Source organism: Talaromyces stipitatus, genomic scaffold, assembly GCF_000003125.1.
Source record: "Talaromyces stipitatus ATCC 10500 scf_1105507295523 genomic scaffold, whole genome shotgun sequence".
NCBI lineage: Eukaryota > Fungi > Ascomycota > Eurotiomycetes > Eurotiales > Trichocomaceae > Talaromyces > Talaromyces stipitatus.
In genome coordinates, this window is record NW_002990113.1 from 5559330 (window position 1) to 5574206 (window position 14877).

The following is a 14877-nucleotide window of genomic DNA, read 5'->3' on the forward strand; positions in this document are numbered from 1 at the left end:
ACTGAACAGTTGCATCTGTTGACTCGAACCACTGTAAGAGGTGGGTGGGAGAAAGAAAAACGAACACGGCCGCAGTGGCAGTTTGCATAGTAGGTTTCCATTAGGACCTATTAAAAATTGAACTTAATATTTATTACTTTTACTTTTAAGCGATACCCTGCTGTATTTATAGGTAGGTAGATAGTGCTACCTGGAAGAATAAATAGTTGTAACCGTCACAACCTTTTCTTTCCTGCATTAGTATACTTTAGCGTCATGCAGGCTTGATTCGTAACAATTCATCTTTTATGCACTATATTTATATTTTACCCCGCTGTGGGGACACTAGTGGTTGGCGTCTGGTTCATATACATCCCTTATAAACAGTATTTGGCCCGACCTCATTTCCAAAACATTCATGCAGAACTGTCAATTAGGATTGGTGGATATCATTAAACTGCTCAAGTAAATATGCAGGACAACGATTTGAGTTATCATTGAAAACTGAAAAGCACAGTACTACATATCAGCAATATGATGACCTGGGATTGATACAAAGTTGCTGCAGTACTGCACAGTCATAGACAGATAAAGCCTTAGAGATAATAATGAAACTAGCATGGCGTATTGTAACCAACTTATCCCTTATTCCACCAATATTAGTGCTTGCCAATGCATGACCTCCGCTTCTGCAGATTTTCCCTAGCTATCAAGTACTGAGCCTAGACGATTAACACTAACCAGTGTGTAAGGATGTTCAGTGTCTAGCACTTTTTACTAGTGAGTAGCCATACTTTGATTAATAGGAATATGAGCCTAAGGATTGGGGCGTGGACGAAGCTATTCTTTGTTTGAAAGTTGAGTTGCCAACTCATTAGGATTGTTAAAGAAAAACATACTTATTGTATAAAAAACAGGTTTCAAACGAACAAGGGGTTAGTATACACCGTGAGGGATTGACGGGCAATGTAACCGGTCTCCATACTTACTCTTACATCATCGTAAACCAATCTACTTGGTCTTTAGGGACCATCCGCACTCCACGAAGTCTCTCAATTAGGCGTACGACTTGCGACTTTTTCCCTATCCACGTCACACGTCACTTTCCATTCTTAGGTCTCTTGTTTAGCTGATTCATTGTACCACTGCCACTTAGTGATTAATGAAAACTTTCCGGTCAACGGTTTATACATGTTAATCGTCAGCCCCAATCAGTCAAACCGTCGAGATGAGAATCTGGAGTCTACGTACACCAGCAAATCTTTACTAGGATTGAAAACCAATGGATAATATTTTTCGCCTTGTGCGGATGTTTCGAAATAATGGTTCATATGACCCTCAACTGAAAGCTACATACGCTCACCATGACAATCCAGTCTACGCGTGCGACATTTCATAATGTCAAGCACTAGCGCAATGCGACGCTGAAATTCATGGTGGAGTGTCTATCGCCTTCAGTGATCCCTCTCTAATGTAATTATACATATCCTTTGTACACTCCTTTGCAAAATCAGTTTCCCTCATAAACACACTCAATTTCTTTTCTAATCCATACTTGAAACGTACTAGTTCGTATACGGTTAAGCTCCTCAAGTTTCTCTGTTCTAGAATGTTCGCTGAAATAATACGAAACACCGATGTGACCAAACCTCATTGTAAATTACATGTATCATGACATCTGGGCGATGATTTTCCCGGAGATCGTGGACAACAGAATACGATATATTGACGCCGTACCGACCGCATGCTGCGTCCAAAGATTCAAAGGCAATAAATCTCCTATACCTGCCATTGGGCGCATGCACGGCATGCATGTGATGGCCTTGCAGATAGGCATCATGCGCTGGACGGGGTAGAAAGCCTCAAGGCTGAAAAAACTGTATTGCTAAACATTTCTTGTCTTCTATCTGAGTAGGACATAACCTCTTCCATGGTCAGAAAAAAATTCCTTCGTCATTTGCTTGCTTTCGCGGCACACTCTGTATCCGTCCATCTCGACACAATCTAGCCACTCTGAAAACCCTCTGTGAGATTCGTCAAGGATCCACCGCCACCAGGAATGGGAGACCGCAACAAATACACTGTTGGATGGATATGCGCCATCACTATGGAATATGTTGGGCTTTTGACCAACTAGACCAAAAAGCTGCGCGCATACTAGATGATCTAGTATGGATGTAAATAGCTGGCAAAGGTGATATGTGATGTGAGGTGATATTCTCAACAGAATATGTGGCCGCAAAAGCCTTCCTGGACAAAGAGCACGAGAGCCTGGAGTATGGATCTGCCAATGATAATAATATTTATACACTGGGTGAGATGGGGAAACACCAACGACACCACGGAGCGGCACTACAAAGGACCGAGCTCACACAACAGCGATTCTTGCAGCCGTCACAATTATCACTATTTTAAAGGACAAGGATGATCAGCCAACTGTACACCAAATTCCTCCAACTAATAGTATTATAGTAAGAGACTTTACATCAATCTAATCCCAGCAGACTGATATCCAAACATCAGGATTAGTAAGAAAGTATTAGTTAAACAAGTCACAACAGAAGCAGTCCACTTTAGTAAGAGCAACATCTGAATATCTATTATTTGCTGTCCCTACTTAAAATCTCTAATCTAGTAACACACCCTGTGCCCATTAACACTCGCATCATTCATTCTTAGTCTAGAGTATAGGATATTGTGACGGCTGGGCATGGCTCTGCGTTCCCGTTTCAGTTCACGGATAGGGCTAGGAGCCGTGTAACCCTATCCGCGCCGTATTGGGAAGTGATATCAACATCAGACGTCGGAACTGGATAGGGAAAGGCGCGTTGCACAGAGATTTACATGAGAAGCGAGAACCAGACCTTTTACTTCATTTCTTCCTTTTTCCCCTTTATGCTTAATATTACCTGTCGACAAGCACCTCTTGTACGAGATAGTTAGCTAGAATAGCGTACTCAAACCAAGCAGATTGGCACCGTCACAATATAATAATTTAGAGAATAGTAACTACTGTGAGCACGGTCATGCAGAAGACCAGATAATAAATCTCAAGTTAGAACATTGTCCAGTAAAAAGATAGAAATGGGCTGACACTAGTATATATCCTTGTCATCAGTGTCAACGAAGACTGTAGGAACAAGATCATCCAATAGCATTATTATAGAGTTAGCTAAATCTGGAATCTATAGTACAGAATTTAGCTAGTCCAGAGACAATCCGTATCGATGGTCGTCTTCTCTGTAAAGTATCCTTGGGCCAAGTTAAGTATTACTGTTGGTTTATGGAGAATATAGGCTCAACTAATCATAACCTTGCTCTATCTGATTGTCTGGTCTCATTTCAGGGCTAGGCTAATGAGTGGAATTAATGGACTAATATGTCTGACCTTCAAACTATCAATATTAAAGGCTTATTTACTCGGACACTCAAGCCTTACGGATATACATGGGGTTGTTCATTCAAAGAGAAATCCACACCACTTCAGATTGATCGACCATCTCATGAAGAGAACTGCATTCTAGGTGAAGATGACATTATAGGGAATGATGAATCCTCATACTTTGGGGGAATCTCTGCATCGGTCAAAGGCAACAATTATAGTCCTCAGGAAGATAAGCTAATTATACATCTAAAGGAAGTCAGAAACCTGCAATGGTCGGACATCGCCACACAATTTCCAGGAAGAATGAAAGGTGCTCTATAGGTCTGATACAGTACCACACTTAAAAAGAAAGAAGACAGTAAATAGTCAAATATTAGAAAAAAGAGTCGCAGAAAATCAAGAACTTAAAAATTGAGTGTTGGTATAGTTCCTGTCCAGCAATGTGTGGAGAGCCCAACTCCCAGTCGCCAATATAACCCACAACAGTCGCGACATTCTTTAGATTATTTTGTTCCAGCCTAAACTCTTGACTTGAGATATTAAATATTAATGGTGACTATATGTATGGACGAGATGAGCATTGTATTGAGGTCGTTGGGATCTGATAGGAAAGCCACGTATACGATACCAAATATGAATTATCAAGTTGATCTTCAATTTAAGCACTTTTATTCTACTGTATCAAGACTATCAACGGACGACTTACTTTTGTTATGGAAAGCTACGAAATGCAGTCAAACTGAACTATGAATCTATCTAGCAAGCGTGATTCAGGGGATAGTGACTATTGTGAGTATAGTCATGCAGAGAGTCGAATGGAAGACTGTGAACCAGCAGCTCGTCCAGCCAAGAGACAAAGGTGGGTTGTGGTATGGATACTTCTCAATTGCATAGAGAAAGAGTGCGGGCACAAGCTTACCCAACAAGCTCTCTGCCGAGATTGGCGAGCCCTGAGTCCATAATCCAGAGACTATACGTATCCAGGGCCAATTTCTGCGCAAAGTCTCTTTGAGCCACGTTGAGTATTGCTGCTGGGTTACAGAAGATATACATTCGACCGCCTCCAACCCTGCCTCGTCCGACATTTTGGCATCAATTAAGAGGCTAGCGGACGAAGGGGGGCAGTCGACTGGCATGTTTGACTTCCAAGCTATTGACATAGAAGGCTTATTTACTCGTGAACTTAAGCGATGTGGATATATATGGAGCTTTAATTTTAAAGAGAAATACACGAAATCGCCAGAAAATTATACCTTACCTCAGGATGCTATCTCTAACTCCAGATGACTAGACTTCCGCATGACCCAATATAACCCGGACCCAACCCGGGCTGGGTTGGGTTTTGGGTCGAAGACTCTGACCCAGCTTTGGGTCCGGGTTACACTTGGGTGACCCAGCCTGGGCAAGTGTTGGATACACCAGCGAGTGTATTTGGGTCCGTCTCTGCAACTACCTCTGGGAGTATTGTATAGAAAAGTGCTACCAATGCCAACACCTCTGATGCAGCGGACAAGGTTGATCGAGCATTAGCCGTTCTGGCTGTGATCAACAAGGAGTGTTACAAACAACCTTGATACCATAACTATGAGTTTGCGGATGCGTAAGCCGTAGTTGGACAAAAGATTACCCTCCACCATTGGATTACACTGCTGATGCAGCTGATAACGTCGCGGCTCGTCTTTCTGCCTGGAAACACGACTTGGGACAAAATTCGTCCCAGTTATTAGTGTACTGGATCCCTCCAGATCTTGCTGAGGTGACTCGCATCATGGCTGAAGCTAGTCCTTGTACGCCATCTACTGGGCACGAAGGTGACCTAGCCAGACAGGCGAGAGCAAAATACTTTCCCCCCAGTAATGACATGAATGTTCCTCCCTAGATCTATTGATGTCTGGATGGTTTATACAAGTACGCAAATATTCCTGATGATCAAATCCTGCTCGGGGATGCCCCATCTGTAAGCTTGTTCAAGCGAGATTCTTCTTCCCAATACTGGCTATCGACCATGCAGCAGCAAGGGTCCAGCCCCTATGCACCTGCGGGATATCAAGTTTTCCGCAACGTGAAGGATTATGGAGCCAAGGGTGAGATCAAAAGCCACTTTTTATACAATGACAGTTATTAATTACTGGATACATAGGCGACGGAGTGACCGATGATACAGGTAAGGGCCTTGATAGCAGCTATCTGTCCAGGAGATTCTCTAACATAGTTGCAGCGGCAATCAACAAGGCCATTTCAGACGGCGATCGCTGTGGTGCTGACTGTGGATTAAGTACTGTATATCCTGCCATCGTTTTCTTCCCTGGTGACCCAAGGGTTTGCGGACCTGGAGAATCAGTGGCTTCCGCAGAAGGGCACCCAGCTCGGAGCTAAAGTGCTTGTGACCATCCAAGGGCTCCGAAGGTCGATGGCGAAGCACATGAAGCTTGATATCACCAACCTCGTGTAGATCACATTCTAGACGGATATGATCAAATCGCCATGGCATCGATAACGTATTTTACGCGTCAACTGGCCAGCTATCAATATCAAATTCAATCGATCTGTTGTTATAATAAAAATATTTCCTGTTTTCTAGTAAGAGTCTTAGTGTTATATATATACTAATACATATCAGAATCAAACCAGGGAACGTCGTCTGGTCCTTTCATTGTTCCACAGACATCATCCAGCCCGAGAGCGCGCCCAATACGAGTAAGGCTCCAGAGATCACTCAGATATAAGCGTAAATATCCCGGGTAGTATTGCGTATTGTAACTGCTGCCCCCTCGGTAATTCGGGTCTACCACCGTGACCCAACTAGGGTGGCGGATAAAAGATTGTAAAGCGCCTTCATCAATAACTAGACACCACCGAAATCGAACTTCCTGATTTCCGTTGGTGTCACTCTCCCGGAACGCCCTGAAATGCTTACGGATCTCGTCCAGAGTTGCACCGTTGAACTGAGCAGGATCATTGAAAACTAGAGTGCGGTATCCCTCCTTGAAGATCCGGGATGGTTCATCGTCATGGAGATCTGAGCCTAAGCCTGCGTAGGTATTCTTGGAAATCGCGTCGAGAAAGGCATCCCAATGCTGGTCAGATTCTGGGGTGTAAACGGTGCGGTAAATGGTATATCCCCACGGCGATTGAGAAGTGAGTTCTTTGTGTAGGAATCGCACAACTTCGTTTTTCGTGTTTTCCCACCACGGCTTCGAGCTTAGATGGCGGAGTCTTTGATCAGTTTCCTTTTTGCTTTCACCCGCCGGAAAATCATCCGACGACCAGGGCTCGTGGTGAAAGTGCCAGATGGCTTCCATCTTTGAGGGTGAAAAGGAGTGGAAGAGAGTGGAAAGAAATGGGAGACAGAAAGTGGGAGGGTGCGGGGTTCCAACAAAATTGCCAATATCCAAGTTTCAGCGTTTCTATCTTGGCAAACATCATCACTCGAAGCCGATCAAATAGAAGTAGTAGTATCTAATTACATGGTAAAAGATGCTGCTCCTTGATGAATGATAGTACGCTATTCCAAATAGGGACTCTAATAAATATTGTTCATTTAAATTATTGGACTTATATACAGGTTTAAACGGTGAATTATACAGCGTTACGAGTATATAACAAGATAACGCATGGGGATGTATTTGAACTCACCATCCACCTAAATTGTTATCCAGATTGTTAGGATCTCACATATAGAATAGTCAAGGAAGAAGCGGGCAGTCTTCGAAGCGTGCGGCACTCGTTGGCTTAGGAGGCGTAGGGTGAGTAAAGTGGAAGAAATTGACGCGCAATAAACTAAATATATCCCAGAAAGTCTCAGATAGCGATCGAGTAGAGAATGTATTTGCAAATTGATCACATCCCAAACTAATCTTTACGCAACAGTCATAGAAGACTTATAGCTTAGTACTAAGGATATTGTATTTCTCCCCTTCATACTTTTTATCATTGTTGCTATAGATCTTCATAAGGTTTATAAGTAACTTGGGGTTACCCTCAGCGGCACCATTAGCTGGTATAGGGATTCATTCATATGATGGTTAAGGTGGTACCAGTGGAGAAGGGAACGCAGGAAGAAGGTAAGCAGTGGCTAGGTATAGATATTGAATCTGGTGTTGGGTAGGTTGTTCTGGAAGGGATAGCTGAGTTGTCTGTTACTGGGATTGAGTTTGGCCTCATAACGTCTCTAAACTTCGTCCTTTCCCCGGGCCGGTTGACTATAACTGTCAAGGTTCTGTGACTATACTCCGATCAGGATTTTAATTATCATTTCTCAATAAACTTTACCCATGTTCAATCGCCTCTTGATCTATACCAGTCAGGCATGTCTAATACTTTATAAGTACTAATCTTTCTGGCATTCATCGACTACCATTCCCCGGACGCTCAGTATACAATGGAAGACCTCAATAACTCAAAGTCTCCTGGAAAAATTACTACAATGGGCAAAGACCACGTGGAAACAGCAGACACATTTGGTGTTGGTCAAGTTATTCTAGTTTGTTACTTCTTGATTTTTCATTCCTATGCTTGGTATATACTGCATTTACTAACTCGTCAAGGCCAATTGCAACACCGAACTCAATCACAAGTCGGACGAAGCGGAATTCTCTGCAGCTCTTATTGATGCTATAAACCATCAGCGGTTGAGACCAAGTCAAATCCAGTTTGCTGCCATTGCTGGTTCTATAGGAGCGTCAGTTTTCTCCCATCATATGTGTTACCGAATTTCATGCTGATATAGACCCCTATTCGTGGTCATCGGTAGTTGAGTAATGTCTGGACCTCTATGTTTGATCGTGGGGTTCATTTTTTGGGCATCAGTTTTCTGTGTTGTCAATGCCATAAAACCCACCAAGCTACTTACATTGTCATGTTGAAGCTCATATTTTCTAAAAAGAGACCGAAATCATCACCCTTTTCCCACTAAATGGCTCCTTCATTCGATTAGCAAGTCGCATGGTGGATCCAGCTGTTGGAGTAGCAGTTGGATGGAATTATTTCGTTTGTTACCCTGTCATCGATCCAAAACGGTTTGATGCTAATACTTAGGGAATAGTTCGCTCAAACGTCATACTTTATCTTCAAGGCCACTATTATCAACACCCTTGTCGAGTACTGGGGCTATAATCAATCTCCTGCGGTCCTCATTTCAGGTATGGTCCGCAAGACTATACTTACAATATTCGCGACTCACGATTCTGGTAGTGACATTAGTTTTGTTTTTAGCCCTCAATATCTACCGAGCAGACCTCTTTGGGGAAGCGGAATGTAAGCGCTTCGATCTCAAGTGACGCTATGTACGCTGACGATTCAGTTTGGCTTGCCCTGGGTAAGATAGTGATGGCTACTGGCCTTATCCTATACACATTTATAGCGATGCTAGGAGGAAACGCACTTCATGAGTGAGATACATAGACGAGTATAGAGGATCAACAAGAAGCATAAGCTAATTCCTGCAGTCGATTCGGGTTTCGTTACTGGAAAGACCCTGGTGTCTGAGCTGGAAGTAGCCCATCCTCTCGCCTGGAGTCATTCATAAATGCCATCAACGTGGCAGGCTTCTGTATGGATAGTCCCGAGTATATTTCAAGTGAGTCGAATTTGGAGATGGGGGTATCGTGGCTTTTCTAACCCAGACAATCTGAAGTCATTACCGGAGAGGCAAGAGACCCCCGCAGAACAATGCCACGAGCTTTCAGCAGTCTTATGCTTCGGCTAATGATCTTCTTCATCGGCGGAGCATTCTGCGTTGGTGTAAGTACCTTAAGCTTCGAATTACTTCACCAGCTCATATTGACCTCTCTCCAAGGTGCTTATCCCATCCAATGAGAAGACGTAAGGACCCGTGTTTCCATACCCTATTTCCTTCAATTCTGTCGCGTGCTTGCTAACCTGCCCCGCCTAACTAATGGCTCGGATACTTATGCTGGTGGTTCTCCATAGTAAGTTTCCAAATTATGGGATTAATGATTTTCCTACATCCTTACATGACTTCTCGTCAGTGTCATATCCATGCAACGTCTACAAATTCCGGGTTTGCCATCGATTGTCAACGCAAGTTTGATTGTAACCATTATTTCTGGTGGAAACGCATATACATTTGGTGCCTCAAGATCCCTACATGCTATGGCTCTCGATGGACAGGCGCCCAAGTTTCTACGCCGGCTAAACAACAAGTATGTGTTTCCGTAGCTGGCGAAAGTACATGCTAATATGATCTAAAGAGGAGTGCCTTATATGGCTGTACTTGTGGTTTTGCTCCTTAGTTGTCTTGCGTACCTGGCTCTGGGCTCAGGCACTGTTAAAGTGCTAAACTGGATTCTGAAGTAAGTTTCCTGCATACCTTTCCGCCATGTACACAACTAATATTTTTTCCTCTAATCAGCTTCTGTACTGCTGCAACCATGTTGTACGTACATCTTCCCCTGTCTGAATTTTATCAATGGGTAATTACTAATGTTGTTTTACAAGTAACTGGGTTGTCATGTCCTTTACGTGGCTACGCTTCAACGCCGCGATCAGGGCTCAAGGCATTGATAGGAAGTCTTTTCTACCCAGTCTCTCCAAGTACCAACCTTTTGCAGGCTATTGGGCTTTCTTCTGGGCCTTTCTATTCCTATGGTAGGTTGAGCCAACAAATTCCCGTATCTCTCTCTACAAATTTATTAAAGCAACAATCAGGGTCCAGGGATACGCCGTTTTCACCAAAGATCATTGGAAAGTGTCCACTTTCATTTTCAACTACGGTATAGTGAGTTATGCATCTTATTTCAATATTCGAGCCGGGTTCGTATTTAACTAATCTCTTATTGTACTCTAGATTGCTCTTGCTGGTAGCATTGGAATTATCTGGAAAATCGTCAAGCGTACCCCATTCCACAAGAGTACAGAGGTTGACCTCCAATCTGGGTTGGATTTCTTCGAAACTTTGACAGAGCACTACCAACAAGAGCGTGAGAACGTACCGTCATCTCTCAAGGAGAGGATAGTTGTCAAGATATTTTAAAAACATGTATATTTCCGATGGGAGAGGGTTTAAATCAGAGTTGATGCCATATTCTGTGATTCAGAATGCGCGATTACTTCTCCCAACCATACCTACCTAGGTATATAGTTTATGCCAGACATCACCTTTCAACGTACTTTCTACAAAACATGGAATTTTTGTCCTATTTACCGATAGTTCGATGTCCTACTCAACAACACGGGAGCAAGGGGGATGCACTCATCCAGAGACGCTGATGTGGTGCATAGATAAATTGGGACTAGGGTTTATGCCTCAATGCCTTAATCAATTTATCATACGTGCACACAAATAGACTTGAAATTTGTCGCGGGTTGTCGGCATTATTACCTAGCACATTCAAAGACTCGAATGTCCTGTCAACAATCTGTCTATAAGGCAACGAAGACTACTAATTACACTGATTAAATATAACTAAAAATTGCTTTTTACTTTCATGTACAAGCATGTTGAGAGATGAATCAGTTTGAGGAGCTACTTACTTTGATTCACTAGAAACCCGACGTAGCTACAGTCAAAGTAGATTTGATAGCATGTACTTGTAGGTAAACCTGAAATTGATAATCAGACAGTCAACTATCATACATGAATTATCGGATGGATTATTACCAAGATCCAGATTCGAATCTTTTCATTGAGCAATTGATCAATTCCGAGTATCCGCGTTGGATGCAACCCTACGCATAAAAGTAACACATTTGCTACAAAGGAGGTAATCTTCTTTCACCACAAGTCACACGTAGATAACCTCCAGTTGCTATATATTTTATGTACAGAGTGGGATCGTAATCACTATTAAACTCATACCCGGCTCTGCTTAGCAGTGCCCGGGACAGGCGAAAGAGGATTGGGAAAGTATCTTCATGACTGTAGATAATTGCGATAAGAAATAAATCCACCAATGAATTTACTATAATAATATTAACAGATTAGTATTCTTTCAACGAATTTCGACTCAATTGCAATTCACTGATATATAAAGGAGAGCGTATATGTGTGCTACCTGTTCCTACGACACCATGTTAATTCGTTCTTTCAGTCCGTGGAGCAGTTCAGTATCATATTCGAAGACTAATTATCCGTTCGCTTTTTTTATGATGCCATGGCGCATGTAGTATCAATAGCAACGCTCTTAGCCGTGGGACTACTTGTGGATTCAGCCAGTGCAGCTGTATCACAGGCCTATACATGGAAGAATGTAAAAACAGGAGGTCGGTATATATGTACACCATTTCTTAGACAATGTCTTGCTAATCTTATCTGGAATTTATGTCATAGGGGGAGGAGGCTTTGTGCCCGGAATTGTCTTCAACCCGTCAGCAAAAGGTGTCGTTTATGCTCGCACTGATATTGGGGGAGCCTACCGTCTCAACAAGGACGATACTTGGACGCCTCTTCTTGATTCTGTGAACAACAGTAACTGGTAACTCACAGGCCTTAAATATATCCACAAAATTACGGATAATGCTAACATAGGGTCTTCAGGCATGACTGGGGTATCGATGCCATTGCCACAGATCCAATCGATACAGATCGGCTGTATCTGGCCGTTGGTATGTATACAAATGAATGGGACCCCAGTCCAGGCTCTATAATGCAATCAAAAGATATGGGAAAAACATGGCAAGAAACAGAATTACCCTTCAAAGTTGGAGGAAACATGCCTGGTCGGGGCGTCGGTGAGGTAAGTTGACCTTGTGCTGTCGAGCTCAGTCATAGATTAAGATGGTAAATGTAGCGCCTTGCGGTCGATCCCAATGACAATAGTATCATATACTTTGGAGCTAGAAGTGGACACGGTCTGTGGAAAAGTACAGATTATGGTGCTACTTGGTCGAACGTTACTTCCTTCATTTGGACCGGTAAGGGTCACGGGAAATTATGAACGGGATCGTCTATTAAACGCCTTTTAGGAACTTACTTCCAGAACTCGAGCTCCTCCTATACCTCGGATCCTGTGGGAATTTCGTGGGTTACTTTTGACTCAACTTCTGGGACAAAAGGGTCACCAACTCCGCGGATCTTCGTCGGTATGTCATATCAATTTATTAAACTATCCTTGACCTGAAGCCAACTGCCATAGGTGTTGTCGATACTGGAAAATCTGTTTTCAAGTCTGAAGACGGTGGTGCAACATGTAAGTGGCCTGCATTTTTCTTTCCAACTGTCAGTCAGTTGACTGAAAATGCACTCAAGGGGCCTGGGTCTCAGGGGAGCCGATGTACGGATTCCTCCCTCATAAGGGCATTTTATCACCAGCGGAGAAGACATTATACATCTCATATTCCAATGGTGCAGGCCCATACGATGGTACGAATGGAACCGTGCACAAGTATAACATCTCGACAGGCGTCTGGACGGATATTAGCCCTACACCTATGGCTAGTGCATATTATGGGTATGGTGGTCTGGCTGTAGATTTACAAGTGCCTGGAACCATCATGGTAGCTGCCTTGAACTGCTGGTGGCCCGACGAACTTATCTGGCGAAGCCTAGATTCAGGCGCAACTTGGTCTTCTATCTGGGCCTGGGACGGATACCCTAACATCGACTATTACTACAGTTACGACATTTCCAATGCTCCCTGGCTCCAAGACAATACATCGACCGCGCAGTTTCCAGTCCGCATTGGATGGATGGTTGAAGCTCTGGCTATCGATCCTTTTGACTCTAACCACTGGTTGTATGGCACTGGCGCTACTATCTATGGCGGTCATGATCTACTGAAGTGGGATTCGATTCATAATGTGACTGTAAAATCTCTTGCCGTTGGAGTGGAAGAAATGGCCGTGCTTGGCCTCATCTCACCCCCTGGGGGACCGCCCCTTCTCTCAGCCGTTGGAGACGAGGGAGGTTTCTATCATGCGGATCTCGATACAGCTCCAGATCAATATTTTCATAATCCCACTTACAGCTCGACGAACGGAATAGACTACGCTGGGAATAATCCATCCATTATAGTTCGTTCCGGATCGAGTTCGACCTTGCCTACTGTTTCGATATCTAGAGATTTCGGTCTTACCTGGTCTGCCGACTACGCTGCATCAAACAATACCGTGCCTGGAAGTGTTGCTCTTTCTGCAGACGGAGATACTGTGCTTCTATCGCCAACGACCGGTAGTCCTCTGGTTTCAAAATACAGCAGCACTTTTAGTGCTGTGTCTGGTCTCCCAGCAGGAGCGGTTATTGCATCTGATAAATCCAACAATACGGTGTTCTATGGCGGATACTCTGGGAGCCTCTATCTCTCCACTAACGGTGGTGTCTCATTTAACAAAACTGTTACTCTTGGTTCTAGTACCGCCGTTAATGCAATCCGTGCCCATCCCTCTATTGCGGGAGATGTTTGGATTTCAACAGATACTGGACTTTGGCATTCAACGAGCTTTGGTGAGAGTTCTGTGCATATTGACAGCGGTTGCACAGCGGGCTGGAGCTTTGGTCTGGGTAAGGCGGCAACATCCGCATCTTATAGTGTTATATTTGGTTTCTTCACTGTGGACGGTGTCACTGCTCTGTTCAAAACTGAGGACCAGGGTATAAACTGGCAAATGATTTCTGATAGCACTCATGGATTCGGTGCGTCATCAGCCAATATAGTCAATGGTGACATGTCCAATTATGGAAGAGTCTTTGTCGGAACAAATGGAAGAGGAATTTTGTATGGTGAACCCAGTGGAAGTCTACCAGCATCCACAGCATCTGGTTCCCAGACATCGCCAACCAGTGTCGTGTCGTCTACAACTACGCCGAAATCAATGATTACATCTACTTCCAGCATATTATCCACAGTATCAACCTCTCAGAGATCCACTGTAGTCACAACGACCAGTTCGGCCACCGGTACAACTGCATACCCATATGGCCAGTGTGGAGGTTCTGGGTATACGGGACCAACTATCTGTCCCAATGGGTGGACATGTACGTTTGAGAATGATTACTATTCTCAGTGTAAGTTACGTTTCTGGAGAGAGTTCCCCACTTTTTCTTTCCTTTTTTTTTTCTTTTCAGAATTGCAGTCTGACATTCGCCAGGCGTACAATCCTAGATAGGATTAACGGATGTTCACACACGAAGTAAGGTAGAATATGCTTGGTCGAATATTGTTGGCCGATGACGCTTATTAGCTCCTGCCATGACAACACGTTAATCTCCAATTCAAGGCGTGGAGGATTTTAGACCGAAATCAACCTCATGATATCGCGTTGTTTTAGAGTCTAAAATAGTAATGGACAGTTTGTGAACAATCATATCATGCTACGTAAGTAAGTAAAGGGGTAAGTCGTAGTTTTCCGCAGTAGTAAATAAGAGTGAAGAGCAATCAATACGTCTGCTGCAGCTAGGTTTCTGATTGGAGCTTTTACTGCCATCCTACACGGTCATTGAGAAGATGACGTGCACAAACAGACCCGAATTTAGTATATCTGCAATACATTCGTATTAGAACCCAATAACCCTTCCCTTGAAATAACTGATACTTAGAATATAGATCCAAATGTCA

At 43.4% G+C, this 14877-nt stretch overlaps 4 protein-coding genes across 4 annotated transcripts; 3 read left to right on the forward strand and 1 right to left on the reverse strand.

The window, feature by feature from the left end:
* Window positions 1–5369: 5369 nt before the first annotated feature.
* Window positions 5370–5740, forward strand: TSTA_079930 (uncharacterized protein; the record flags this gene model as incomplete). The annotated part of the gene is made up of 3 exons (XM_002341984.1): window positions 5370–5448; window positions 5505–5528; window positions 5583–5740. 3 exons carry the CDS (start codon window positions 5370–5372, stop codon window positions 5738–5740), a joined length of 261 nt encoding a protein of 86 aa, XP_002342025.1.
* Window positions 5741–5919: 179 nt separating this feature from the next.
* TSTA_079940 (uncharacterized protein) lies at window positions 5920–6676 on the reverse strand. Its single transcript, XM_002341985.1, has one exon. The coding sequence runs from the start codon at window positions 6664–6666 to the stop codon at window positions 5971–5973; it is 696 nt and encodes a 231-aa protein (XP_002342026.1). The 5' UTR covers window positions 6667–6676; the 3' UTR covers window positions 5920–5970.
* Window positions 6677–7745: 1069 nt separating this feature from the next.
* TSTA_079950 (amino acid transporter, putative) lies at window positions 7746–10358 on the forward strand (the record flags this gene model as incomplete). Its single annotated transcript, XM_002341986.1, has 14 exons — window positions 7746–7847; window positions 7912–8032; window positions 8301–8353; window positions 8409–8505; window positions 8558–8620; window positions 8667–8754; window positions 8863–8942; window positions 9000–9110; window positions 9186–9294; window positions 9355–9528; window positions 9577–9678; window positions 9824–9973; window positions 10034–10103; window positions 10173–10358. The coding sequence occupies 14 exons, from the start codon at window positions 7746–7748 to the stop codon at window positions 10356–10358; spliced, it is 1506 nt and encodes a 501-aa protein (XP_002342027.1).
* A 1120-nt stretch (window positions 10359–11478) lies between these two features.
* On the forward strand, window positions 11479–14307 carry TSTA_079960 (endoglucanase, putative; the record flags this gene model as incomplete). The annotated part of the gene is made up of 8 exons (XM_002341987.1): window positions 11479–11587; window positions 11655–11799; window positions 11862–12060; window positions 12115–12238; window positions 12290–12406; window positions 12460–12513; window positions 12573–14042; window positions 14090–14307. The coding sequence occupies 8 exons, from the start codon at window positions 11479–11481 to the stop codon at window positions 14305–14307; spliced, it is 2436 nt and encodes an 811-aa protein (XP_002342028.1).
* Window positions 14308–14877: the final 570 nt, after the last annotated feature.

Bases quoted from the DNA above. Each gene is read 5' to 3' on its own strand.
- TSTA_079940 (XM_002341985.1), bottom strand. From the start codon at position 6,666: ATGGAAGCCATCTGGCACTTTCACCACGAGCCCTGGTCGTCGGATGAT.